The 12,856-nt window shown below is 33.5% G+C and overlaps 1 protein-coding gene across 1 annotated transcript in view; it reads right to left on the reverse strand.

The window, feature by feature from the left end:
- The window catches only part of NRK (Nik related kinase), a 126,090-nt gene that overhangs the window by 27,982 nt on the left and 85,252 nt on the right, over positions 1-12,856 (reverse strand). Inside the window, exons 12-17 of the mRNA XM_032846198.1 lie at positions 12,377-12,440; positions 10,791-11,958; positions 8,484-8,591; positions 5,415-5,482; positions 3,343-3,437; positions 616-713 (exon numbers count right to left, since the gene is read on the reverse strand). Coding sequence (XP_032702089.1) covers positions 616-713; positions 3,343-3,437; positions 5,415-5,482; positions 8,484-8,591; positions 10,791-11,958; positions 12,377-12,440 — 1,601 coding nt within the window. The remainder of the gene's footprint in view (positions 1-615; positions 714-3,342; positions 3,438-5,414; positions 5,483-8,483; positions 8,592-10,790; positions 11,959-12,376; positions 12,441-12,856) is intronic.

Raw genomic sequence — 12,856 nt, forward strand, 5'->3', positions numbered from 1 at the left:
GTTATTTTCCAGCTTAGTTTTGTACATGGGTTGTCTTGAAGTAGATCAAACACTTCTAATAAACAAATTAATATAAAGCTACCTTTAAGTATGGTAAGTGTCATATAATCAAACTTTAGGCAATCTGAAAGAGATTGTGTATACGGTAGGGTAGGAGTAATTACAAAAATAAAATTAAATGACCTGAAAGCATAGGGCAAAAACAATTGAAAGAATGTTATATGCTATCAGAGGGCATTTTATTCCTCCCTAAATGTTTTATTTTTACGCATTGTGTTATCATCCAAGAAATTATATTAGATGAAAAGTGAACATCTAGCTTCTACTCCTTGATTTGAGATTAGCTTCTACAAAGACCTTTTTATCACTCCTCTGAATATATTGATAAAAGAATGTTAATATAAAATATTTTATGATCAACTAAATGTTTCTCCACTTCAAATTTAATTTCTAGATTTCATATTCTGCATACTCACATAACAATGGAAATCTATCTTTGAAAGATTAAAGAACTGAACACTTTGACCTTTCCCTCTAGTGAAGATGAAAATACATAAGTTGAAAAACATTTTTAAAAAACAGATAAATGTGTTAAGAGTTAAGATGAAAACCTACGTGGACATCAACCAGCAACTTCTGATCAATAGTGGAATAAGGCGGTGATGACTGGGACCTCCTCCAGGTCACAGGACTCTCTTCTTCAGAAGAAGAGTCTGTGGAATGACAAGAAGATATTAGTAACAGCGATGATTGCAGCCATTCCCTTCACTTTTATAGTGTACAGGTTTAATAATTTGGTATTTTTTCCTGTTGCCCTTTTCCATTCAGGAAATATCACCTAATAAATCCTCATACGGCCAGGATCCTAGATTCTGTTTGTGCGGGGAGTGACAGGCTCAAGGTTTTGTTGTCTGTAGATCTATATGGCTTTTCTGTTCTCAATATTAAGTGCACACTTGTTAAATATTTCTCTCTATCTGTGTGAGAAGATACCCAGTAAGACTGGTAGACAGTTGCATTTAAAAAAATAATAATATGTACCAAGAATAGGAAGAGCTAGGTGATATCACTGGGCTCCCATATTAACCAGTAGAAAAAGAGCCCAAAAGTATATTAGAAGATGATAGATTAGACAAAATTCTCAAGAGGAGATTTGACCCTGCAATCTTAATCCCCCAATTTCCACTCAATGATATATCTTGAAGTATTTCAATAGAGTTGAAAAGCAAACAACTGAAAAGAGACAAAACTTAACCCTTTTTATAAAGGTAGGAATCTTTCTATAATGATATTGTGCACTAGAACTTTTTGCAGTAATAGAAATGTTCTGTATCTGCATGTCTAATACAGTTGCCAGTAGTCACACATGGCTAGTGAGCATTTGCAATATTGCCAGTGTGGCTGAGGGGTTGACACTTTAAGTTTAGGTTTAATTTGGTTAGTTGTTATAATGTGCAGCTTGATTCCATAGTGTAAATATTTCCATTTAAAATGCAAATTTAGGGACCCCTAGCTGCTCAGTTGATAGAACATACAACTCTTGGATCTTGGGGTTGTGAGTACGAGCACCACACTGGGTGTAGAGATTACTTAAATATTTTAAAAAATCTTCAAAAAATGCAAATGTATCTGGATTAGAAGGATGGATTTTTTAATATTAAGATTTATGGTACAATAAGTAACACCTGTGGTTAAAATTCAGTGATAATATTTTGGGTCAGAAATCAGTAAATCTGGCTGAGTATACATAGAAAAAGCTTCACCAAGGGGTATTTACATCCTTGCTTATTTTTTTTATGTGCTTGGATTTTAAAGACAAATAGTCCTATCCTTTTTTTTTTATTTGCAGCCTTGCTATATATAGCCAAGGTGTAGACCTTGCAATCCAAAAATCATGTATATACATACACTGCTATCTTTTAAGTATATTATCTAGAACACATCCTAAAATTTGTGTCTGCAACTTCTGGCATTGCACTTTTATGATTTATTATCTTTCTTCAGAAAACCGTTTTTTCTCAAGTCCCTGTGTGTGTTGTTAGGCTAAATAAGTTTGGGTGAGTGCTTGAGATTTTGAGGCAAATTTGTAGTAAGGTGTTCTGATTTCCTGCATAATAAAATATGTAATCTCATGGGAACTTCAAATGGCCTAGGTAGCACAAATAATAAAATAATAGAATTTTAGAGCTGAAAAGAACTTTAGTTATTATCTATCTACACAGAAGCTATCCCCTTCTCACCCCCTCCCAACCAATGTTCATGACTGCTTTGGAAACCAATCTAAAATTTCCTTATTTCACAAAAGGCAGTATGAATAAATCTTACATTTTTAGGTGTTTGCCCACTATTAGTAAAATTAGTCCTAGCCAAACCAGAAAGGTTCTGGGGAAAATATTCTTAAAGTTACTTTTGTTTCAGGTTTATTTTATTTCTCACAAGATAATATTTCTGTATAAGAGGACACTATTAAAATATTTCTACCATTATCTGAGTCTCCTAAGAAGTATGTGGATTTTAAGTTCAGGTCTTTGAAATATTTGATTTTGATAGAGTACAACTATATATCTTTTTTATTATTAACATTTTAATAAAATCTGTGTTCTACAATTTTAGATTGTAGATATCTCGATGACTTGAGAACTCATTCAGGCATTTTGCCCTTGCTGAATTTATTTGGATTGCTTAAAAATACACAATGCCAGATTTTATAATCTAAAGCCTAACTTTTGGCTCTGTTTATTTCAATATTTCAAAAATCTATTATTCATTTAAACTCTCAAAAGCACATCATAAGATAAAACACTTCTTTTGAAATTCGTATCACAAATTATGAAGTTATTTTCTATGATTTTATAACTTTTTCATGCATTTGAGTAAAAACATCAATTTGTAACATTTAAGGTTGTTTATGAGATGCTGTATATATCTTACTTTGAGATGGTGAGATAAATGGATAAATAAAACACATGCCCACAACTACTCTATCTAATACTTCAATATTTAAAGGCTTGCCTATAAATTTTAGGCTGTTAGTCCTCTCTCAAGTTCCTTTCCCGTATTTTTCATACATGGTACAGAAATCAAAGTTGACACCACTCCCAGACACATTCCTAACTACTACACAACTTAAAGAAGAAACTTTAGAAAAATTACTTTCCATTTCTAAACGTCACCACTGACCACCCAGTTGCCAAATTCAGTGGCCTCTTGGTCTTAATTCTATGTGGCTTCCCTAACACTTTTGACTCATTACTTCTTGAAGTTCTTTCTTCACTTCTGAAATATAAACTGTTAAACATTAGCTTTGTGTTTTGACTGTTTAAACCCTGTGCTTTGCATTACCTGATGCTGCTGGGCAGTTTTGAAGATTTTGCGAACTTCTTTGTCTGATGTCAATGGGCTTCTGAGATTGTTCCAAAACAGACTGCTGAAGAACACTAAATGAAAAGACAGAAAACCATACACTATGTCCCAATACTCACAAAGGCAATATACAGCTCAAAATCAAGACCAACAAAAAATTTTAGGTATATGGGTATATATCAAACTAAAAAGAAGTAGAGCTTAAGAAATATTTCAAATTCCCATTTTTCCTCAAATGTGCTATTTTATCTAGAACAGATAAATAATTTCCAAAATATAAATAAAATGTTTCCATATAGTATACATTTCTTTCACATATCATATTAATTTCTAAAAATTCAATAAACTTACTTTCAGGTAACATTCAAATATTATATACCTAGTAACACAGTGATAAATATAATAGTCTATGCGAGGATAAAAACAATATAAGAAGCTGTTACTGTTATGTCAAATATTCCACTATTATCATCCTGATTTGGCCTTTACATTTTTAAGTGTCCTGTTCCTGATTTAGATAGATGGATGGACATAAATATAGGAACTTTTTGTTTTTAATATTGAAATTCAGGGAATATTTAGAAAAGATTTTTGGACCTGTGCTGTTAAATTTTATGTCATTTTGGAATTTCTATATAGAAAAGGCTTTGGTTATTGATCTCAGCCTAGAACAGACAAGAGTCTTTTCTATGACCCTAAATTTCAGAAAGACTCAATATATTTGTTATTCATAAATTCAAAAATCCTTTTCTAATGGGAAGAGCCAATTCCAGTTTAAAAGCAATATTAATTTTTATGTATTGGATTTTGTTAAAGACGTATCCCATGATACCAAAAAGATATACAAAAGTAAGCTGTTTTCTCCCTTTGTGGTCAGAAGGACCATGACAACTTATTCACTGAAGGCAGAGAAAGCAAAAGTTCCTAATCTTGCTTTCTAATTTTCCAAGATTTCTACACACAAGTTAAGACTAAGGACATAAATATATGGGATTTTAAATAATAATGAGGTAGTAATATATATGCTACATACCATCAACTCTGTGCAATCTGACCATACAGTCCAGTATCTTGAATATAGCAGGTGCTCAATAAATATTTAGCAAATGACTGAGTGAATGAATATAGGCTAAGTTCTGTCCATTATAATCTGGAGTCGGAAGGGGTATGATTTTCAAGGAAAATCTACATTAAAATTTAGCTTTCAGGGGCACCTGGGTGGCACAGTCAGTTAAGCGTCCAACTCTTGGTTTTGGCCCGGGTTGTGATCTCATGGTTGTGAGACCTAGCCCCATGTCAGGCTCTGTGCTCAGCATGGAGTCTGCTTCAGATTCTCCCTTTCTCTGCCTCTCTTGCTCATGCTCTTTCTCTCTCTCTAAAATAAATAAATCTTAAATAAATAAACAAGTAAATAAACAACTTTATTTGGCTTTCAAATATAATGCTTTGCACGTGACATCTAAAATATGAAATCTGATCTTCAAAAATTACTGAACATCACCAATATCATAGAGATAAAAAATATAGTTACCAGTATAAAATATCATTGCTATAATACTGAATTTTAGATTTGATTTTCCCCATAAGTCATTTTAAGCTTGCCCATTCCATGGCATTAACTTCTGAAGGAATTGTGTGTGTATTTTAACATGTAGTACATATACATGATATTAATGACATATTACATGACAAAATGTATAATTGAAGTACATGATACATACAAAGTTTCACATCTTTTTCTTTTAAAGTACCAATTGAAAGCTGTCAAATAATTCATTGACATTTCTTTTATTAAATTGTGGATCTTATCAGCAAATTATTAAACTAAATGACACTGAGACTACAGTATATCTAAGTATGAAATATCTAGTTAATGAATTACTGCAGTTAAGGTTTTAAATACAAGATGAAGATATCGCTAGTGACAATGTTTTCATTAATATTTTTTAGTTTTGACTTTACATAAAACTTATTATCAAATAAATATGCTTTAATTTTCCATGTGATAGTAAATAGTGAGTAATTGGAATACAGAAATCAGAGACACATACTTTGAAGAGATCTTGACATGGTGTTCACAATCCTGATTGTAAGGCTTTGAAGTAGATCTTTCTTGGACCTTAAAGACAATGAAATACTTTGGTAAAATTTTTTATTGTAAATTCCTTTGAGTTATTAATTCATGGGAAAATGCTTTTCTTCATATAAAGATAGTTGACTAAAAATCCAACTTATGAAATCTGATTTTCATAATTAGTTTGTATTTTCATAGTTACTTATAGTATAACATTAGAACTGCTTAACCATAATTTCTCATGGTATCCTTGAATTTTAGTATAATAACAGATTCTGGAGATTATATAATCAAACATTCTAATTTTATTTTTGAGGAATCTGTACCTCAGAGAGGAAAAATCAACTCCCTAAGAATTTCACATCAAATTAAAGAATATCTATAATCAGAATGTAGGTCCGTCAACTGCTAATTTAATGCTCTTTTTATGTTTTCATATTACTTTTATATCAAGTCCAAATTTATCACTCAAAATTTAAGCTCAAACTTATCACTCACTCACCCTTTTAAGGTAACTCTAGATTTTCAAAAGTTGTAACACATAAACCATCAATAAAATGTCTTAAGTGTCAAAAGTGTCCCACCTTCAAGTAAGTATGTTGTTTTCGCTTTACAATTGGACTGTAATGTCATAGTGTTCTAATACTTTTTCAATTCTAAATGATTTTGGTTTCTATTAATTGTTCATTCATCTAATATAGTAAATACTTGAGAAAGAGCACATAAAATGAGCCAGCATCCATCAGTAAGGCAGATTTAATTTCTGCCAACATTAGTAGATAGGACCATGTAGTAATCCCTCACCTCATTTAGTTTTATATCATTAGGTTTCTACTTAAAATAGTTTTTAGTTAACCAAAAATAGGCTATTCTGACATTCAACGAGGCTGTCACAGTAGATTATATAGAAAGAAAAATTAAACATTTTACATTTTTTTAAAAAAATAAGCATTTTCATGTTGATAAAGTCACTCTATAGTTTCTTGAAACTACACTAAATTTACTACACTATTTTCTCTCTACGTAGTGACACATCAAGGTTGTCTTTAAACTCTAACAGACACTTGGATAAGAAACGAAAAATGTTAATTGTTCATGTTCTGCTAATGAGTACTTCCAAATGTAACCAGATATTTGGCAGTATGTGTGATAAGCATCTGACTTTTTCCACATTTGATTCAGATACCTGGTATCATACTGACCCCATCTAGGCCTCTTGGTTTACGAAACTGATCTCAGAAAGTTATTGACACTAGTAAACCAGAGACAAGGATTACTCAGAAAGGATAAAGACCAAAATTAAGAAAATTAAGAAAAGCTAATGCCTGATATGAATTGGCTGTTTAGGTCCAAAAAATGGGAAGATGATTTGTATGAATAGCATATATAAGGAAAATGTGCATTCCAGAACAATCAGGCACAACTCATTATATTTCCTGCTTAAAATCTCATGCTTAAAGGTAATAATTGTTATCTAAGAGTAGGAGTAAAGTCATAATTTAATAAGGCAGAGAGAGAGACATAGGGCCTTTTGTAATTAAATAATACAACCCAGCTTATGTTCCTTCTGCCAGTGGTTAGTAATTATAAAGCGATACTCTGTTATTCACTTCAGAGGACTGTTAGTATCAGAAGTAACATATTTAAAAAGGATAATTGTCCATGAAAGACATCATAAGACTACCCCGAAGCATCTAGAAGAAATATAGTCATCTGGGGCCCTTGTGCTGATTAAGAACAACAATGAAACACCTGACCCACTATTAGTAAGGCAAGAATTTCTGAGTTCTTCACCTAACAAACTGCTCATCCTTAGTGACCAAGATATTTTTAGATGGCTAGCTGTTAGGAATGCTGGATGATGATAATAACTTGTCCACATGGAAACTGAAACTGCAACTTGGGCCTCACCAATACCCTAAGCTAAATGCTGTTAATATAGTTGTGAAAACGGAAGACAACCTGGACATGAGGACTGACTTGATTATTCATATAAGTGTAAAAAAATAAACCACAGATTAAATGACCCAGACCCTGTCATAAACTACGACCCAGACCCTGTCATAAACTACATCCCAGAATAATCAAGGGAAAAGATATGTGTGATTGTGTTACAAGCTGAACTACTCAAGGTTTTTATGGGCAATATTTTACTTAAAAGAATGAATGACAAAAAAACTATGATTATTCAACTTGGGTATTTGGCAGGCATTTTATTTAAAATCAATGAAGTTAGGCTGTCAATTCAAGGAAAAAAGAACAACTGATGTTATTTGTTAGCAATGATAAAATTGAGTTTTGAAGTGAAAATTAAAATTTTAGATTTATTATCTGTCACCATGTACTTGACTTATCAATACTCAATCATTTTTCTGATGAAATTGGTGACATTAACAAATGCTGTTTATTGATGTTGTATAATGAAATGTGTAAATATTTGGAAACATCTACATACACACTGAACCAATGGTTTCCAACTGACCAATGTATGAGGATAAAAAAATTATGAATGAGGAAAACATCTATTCATAGCATACAATAGAACAATGGATTTTAATATTTCTGAATATGCAAATTTTACTGATAGGGTTTTAAATTCCACTTCTGTAGTTTTGGTATATTATCAAAGAATTTCCACAATTATCTGAAAAAGCTATGAAAATCCTTTCTTCCCAACTACTTATATGTGAGAAGCCAGCTTTTATTCATATACTTCAACCTAAACATTTGGCAAAAAATTGAATGCAGAAACAGATATGACAATCCAGTTGTTTTCCATTGAGTAAAATGGAAAATCGTTTTTTATTAAAATTTTGTTTCTTATGTTGACATAGAATACTTTTATTTACCTTTAAATGAATTAATATTTTAAATTTTTATTTTAATTTCTAATTCATTAAATATTGAATGACATAATGCACATAAACAAAAGTTTTTTGAGGTCTTCAATGTTTAAGAGTATAAAGATATCCTGAGACCAAAAAGTTTAAGAACCACTGTTCTAGGCACTTATTAATGTCACAGCAACTCATACTGAGATACTTACCTCATTTCCTTTAGGATTTGGAACATATGGTTGCAATGGTTCTATTTGGACTTCAGCTTGAATTGAATGAAATACTTCATCATTGTCTGATGATTCATCTTCTTTGTCCTTTGAAACAAAAAGGAAAATAAATATTTTAATTGTTGTTAAAATGCAAATGATAGGAGCAACTATCTTCACAATGTACAACTTAGAAGAATAATTTTCAAATATTAAAATTGATTTAAACCAGTAGACTCTAATAGTTTTTGGTTCTGGATTCCCTTTGGAATCTGAGGAGATTCTAACTGCATACAGACACACATGTCTGCATATATTTTCAGGGGGATCATTGACCACCTGCAGCCAATCCATTAGACTCAGGCTAAGAATATCTGGTTTAAGGCTTAACTCATAACCCCAAACTGTCACATTAACTAGTCAGTTATAACTATGAAGTTCGGTCTGCTTGTGCAATGGAAGATCTGTAATATAGCAGTGCAAATATTTATCACTAATTGAGCTCCAGAAGCTTAGGAAATTTCCTGTTTTCACATTTAAACCAATCAATATTATTCCTTCAACTCATAAAGAGTAATGAAAATGAGTTTTCTTTTCTTTGGTTAGTTGAAAAATTCACATAAATTTCTAAATGCTAACAAATTTTTAGGCAATTCACAAGATCTATGACTTTGAGTTAGTATCAATTTTTTTTATATTTTCTTTAAAAATCACATATAAAGATATGAATGCCTGTACAAGATCCTAGGGTCATGGAATTGGTAACTATTATTTATTGACTTTTTCTTCCATTTTAGAATGGCTTCTCACATGCATAATTAAAACACCAAATGACAATAAGTATGTGTCGTGCTACTAATGCTATGAGTCTTGCAGGGATGCATACAAGTCTTTTTCATAAATGCAAAACCCATTAGATTTGTTACTATTCCTCATTGAAATTAGTCACTAGCATTTTAGATGCCTTAATTTCAGGCAAATATCACCACTCTAGACTCATACCTCCACTTCTCTATATGTTTTCTTTTTCTTCCTATCTCCCCCTTTATTGGGAATATGCATCCGTTTCCTCTTTGGGGCCTTTCTTCACTTGCTGCTTTTACCTTCTCTCGAGTTAAACATGTTAGGGAAATAACATTTGTTTAATTGATACCAGGCTTTAATTTAGGATTCCTTTATATAAATGGATGCTATGAAGTATTAGAAAACAAATGCTCTCTTAATCCTATTGACCTCTTTAATTTGCTTATAAAGCCCAGAAACCCTTCTTTGTCAGATTAAATCTGCCAGATAGAATTCATCAACTCCAGCCAAATTATATCCACTTATATTAGAGAATTTGAAAGAATGAAGTTTTGACTATTGGAAAATTAAGATAAAGATAGTAACATATTGCATTTCAAGAGTACAGAGATGAATTTGTAACTTGTGTCATGTTCTATGCAGAAATTTCATTGATTAATTATGTAAAATTGTGGAAAATTAGTGAGACAAGTCATACATATGGTAAATACAAAATGCTTTGGAAATTGCTTTTATTGTTTCATTTTAGCCTGGATTTAAACATCCTAAAATGAAAAAAGAAATGGTACAATTCACTTAAATAGCACAGTTCAGCATTCTTTGGGAAGAAAGACAAATTAACTTAGAGTTTGGGGAACAAAACCAAAGTTTCTGTGTGTTTATTTTTAATGAGTTATTTTTAAAATTTTGAACTATGACAGTAATTTTCGTTTTTTAAATTTAATTTTATTTATTTTCAGTGTTCCAGAATTCATTGTTTATGCACCACACCCAGTGCTCCATGCAATACATGCCCTCCTTAATACCCACCACCAGGCCCTCCCAACCCCGCACCCCTCTCCCCTCCAAAATCCTCAGTTTGTTTCTCAGAGTCCACCGTCTCTCAAGGTTCATCTCTCTCTCTGATTTCCCCCAACTCACTTCTCCTTTCCATCTCCCAATGTCCTCCATGTTATTCCTTATGCTCCAGTAATTTTCAAAAATCAAATATACTAATTTTAAAAGTCCTTATGGTGTCCCTTTGTTAGTTAATAATTAAAGTTATATCTCTACAAAGATAAAAAGCAATTACCTGGATCATTCAAGCCAATTTTTCTTTTTCAAATTTAGTCATTATTATCTGGAAATTTTAAGATAATTTACTTGAACTACAAATTATTAAATTAATCTTCTCTGGGACATAAGGATATTTATTTCATTTGGTCTTAACAGAGGGAAACACAGGCATGAACTAGCATGTTTTCTCTGCATATTTGATTCAATTAAAATATCAGAAACTCTTACATTTGCAGCTTGTCTCAATTTTTCCTCGTGCTGATTAAAGATATCCTCCCATCTGTTCTGGCGCCTTCGCCTGCAGGCTTCTAAATCTGAAAGCTCAAACTCTTCAGGTCTCCGTGATAACTTTGCCCGGAACCTCTTTGGTGATAGTCTTTTTGCTAATGCCTGCCTTAGACTAGAAACTTTTGATTTTTTCTTCCGTGCTTGTTCTGGTTGAGAGTAAAACATGTTTGAAGACAGGTTTTCCATCAAGGTTTGCAGTGGACCAAGTGGCTTTGAGTTATGTGAGTCTGGTGCTCGAAGTAAGCCTCTTGATAGTCCCTCTATCAGTTCTTGAACTGAGCCAACTGCCTGTGGGGACTCTAGTGCCCAAGCCTGTGGTTGAGGTGACCCTTCATTTTGTCCCTCTACTGGAATGAGTACCTGAGTATCCAAATGTAGTGGCAACAGCACATGGTGGTTCTGTGAGAGTAGGGGCAGGAATACCTGGGCATGTACTCGTAAGGACTCAGGTTCTTCTGATTCAGTCTCTGCTTGTGTGGGCTCAGGAGCCTGTTCCTGTACCTCTGGCTGTACAGGTAGCTGGTTCTGCTCCAGCTGCTGTTCAGGTACCTGGTTCTGCCTCTGCTGTTGTTCAGGGGCCTGACCCTGCCTTTGTTGTTGTTCAGGTACCTGATCTTGCCCCTGAAATTCCTCTGGTACCTGGTCCAGATCCTGTGGCTCTTCTGATGTCTGGGACTGAGCCTGAGCCTGCTGCTCTTTAGGAACCTGTACCTGTACCTGTAGAGACCTAGATGCCTTAACCTGAGCCTGCAGTGGCATAAGCATCCAGGCTGCCCTCCGTAGTCGTGGAGGTGCCTTAATCTGCATCTGTAGGGGCCTAGATGCCTTAGCCTTAACCTGAGCCTGTAGTGGCATAAACACCCGAGCTGCCCCTTGTAGTCGCTGAGGTGCCTGGGCTTGCCCCTGTAGAGGCCTAGGTGCACTGTCTTGAGCCTGTAGTGGCATGAACACCCTGGCTGCTCCCTGTAGATGCTGAAGTGCCTGGACCTGTGGCTCTTCTCGATCAGGTAACCACCTTGGCTGAGACGGTTCTCCATGCAGAACTCTAAGTGGTCTACATCTACTGCTGGTTGGCAGTCTCAGAAGCTCATGAGTACAAGAAGGTCCTCTAGAAAAAACATATAAATGATTGCTATATAAGTATTGTCAGTGGAGTGAAGCCATTTGTGGGAAATGCCTTTATTTTAAAAAATGGAAATTTTGTGCAATAAAGATATTTTCAGTAAATCTTTTTTGAATCATTCCTGTAATGTCTAATAATATATTTGTATTACTAATATACTCAGTATTAATTATCTAATAATCTACTTTCTCATTCTATTGCCAGAAATTAAGGAATCTTTGAGTAGTAATAACAATTTTTCCTCAAAATTTCCATTCAAATATCTTTTGAAAATAAAGAGAGAGCTGTTATTTGTCGTATTAGGAGGGATTAAGCTCTTCTGAGTCAAATGTTAATGGGATAGAATCAACTGTCTTACATAAATTGCTAACAACAATTTATATTTGTGATTTATCTAACACACCTGAATCTTCTCATGGTGTATTGCTCCTTAATAGCTTCTTCTCTTTCAAAGATCAGAGGTATTCCTTTTTATAAAAGAGAAAAAATAACGCAAAAAAATCAGCAGAGGTTAGTGTAATCTACCTTAGTCAGTTTTCACCCTTTAATGCTCAGGATGTCACGTGAATCACAAGGACAAGAGGGTAACCCTTCAAATCACACTTGGTTGGTAATATGGACCATATCCTGGTTCCTAGGCCTACTTTTGCAGTACAGTGAAGCTATTACATACAGACTAATTTCTCTAGGCACAGGAAAGGGAATTTAGCAATTTGGTACCTGCAATCTAAGGAGAAATAATTGAGAAAGACAAAGGGAGAAAGGGACAAGTGAAACTCTTTAGATAGTTGTTGAGCATGGCGTAAAGTTGTGTGATCTAGATGTGAGGACTTTATGGCTTGGGCCTACTCTATCTTTGGTCCTTTCAATGAGGGTCATTGAA

This window comes from Lontra canadensis, unplaced genomic scaffold (genome assembly GCF_010015895.1).
Source record: "Lontra canadensis isolate GAN:19392208 unplaced genomic scaffold, GSC_riverotter_1.0 scaffold172, whole genome shotgun sequence".
Lineage (NCBI taxonomy): Eukaryota > Metazoa > Chordata > Mammalia > Carnivora > Mustelidae > Lontra > Lontra canadensis.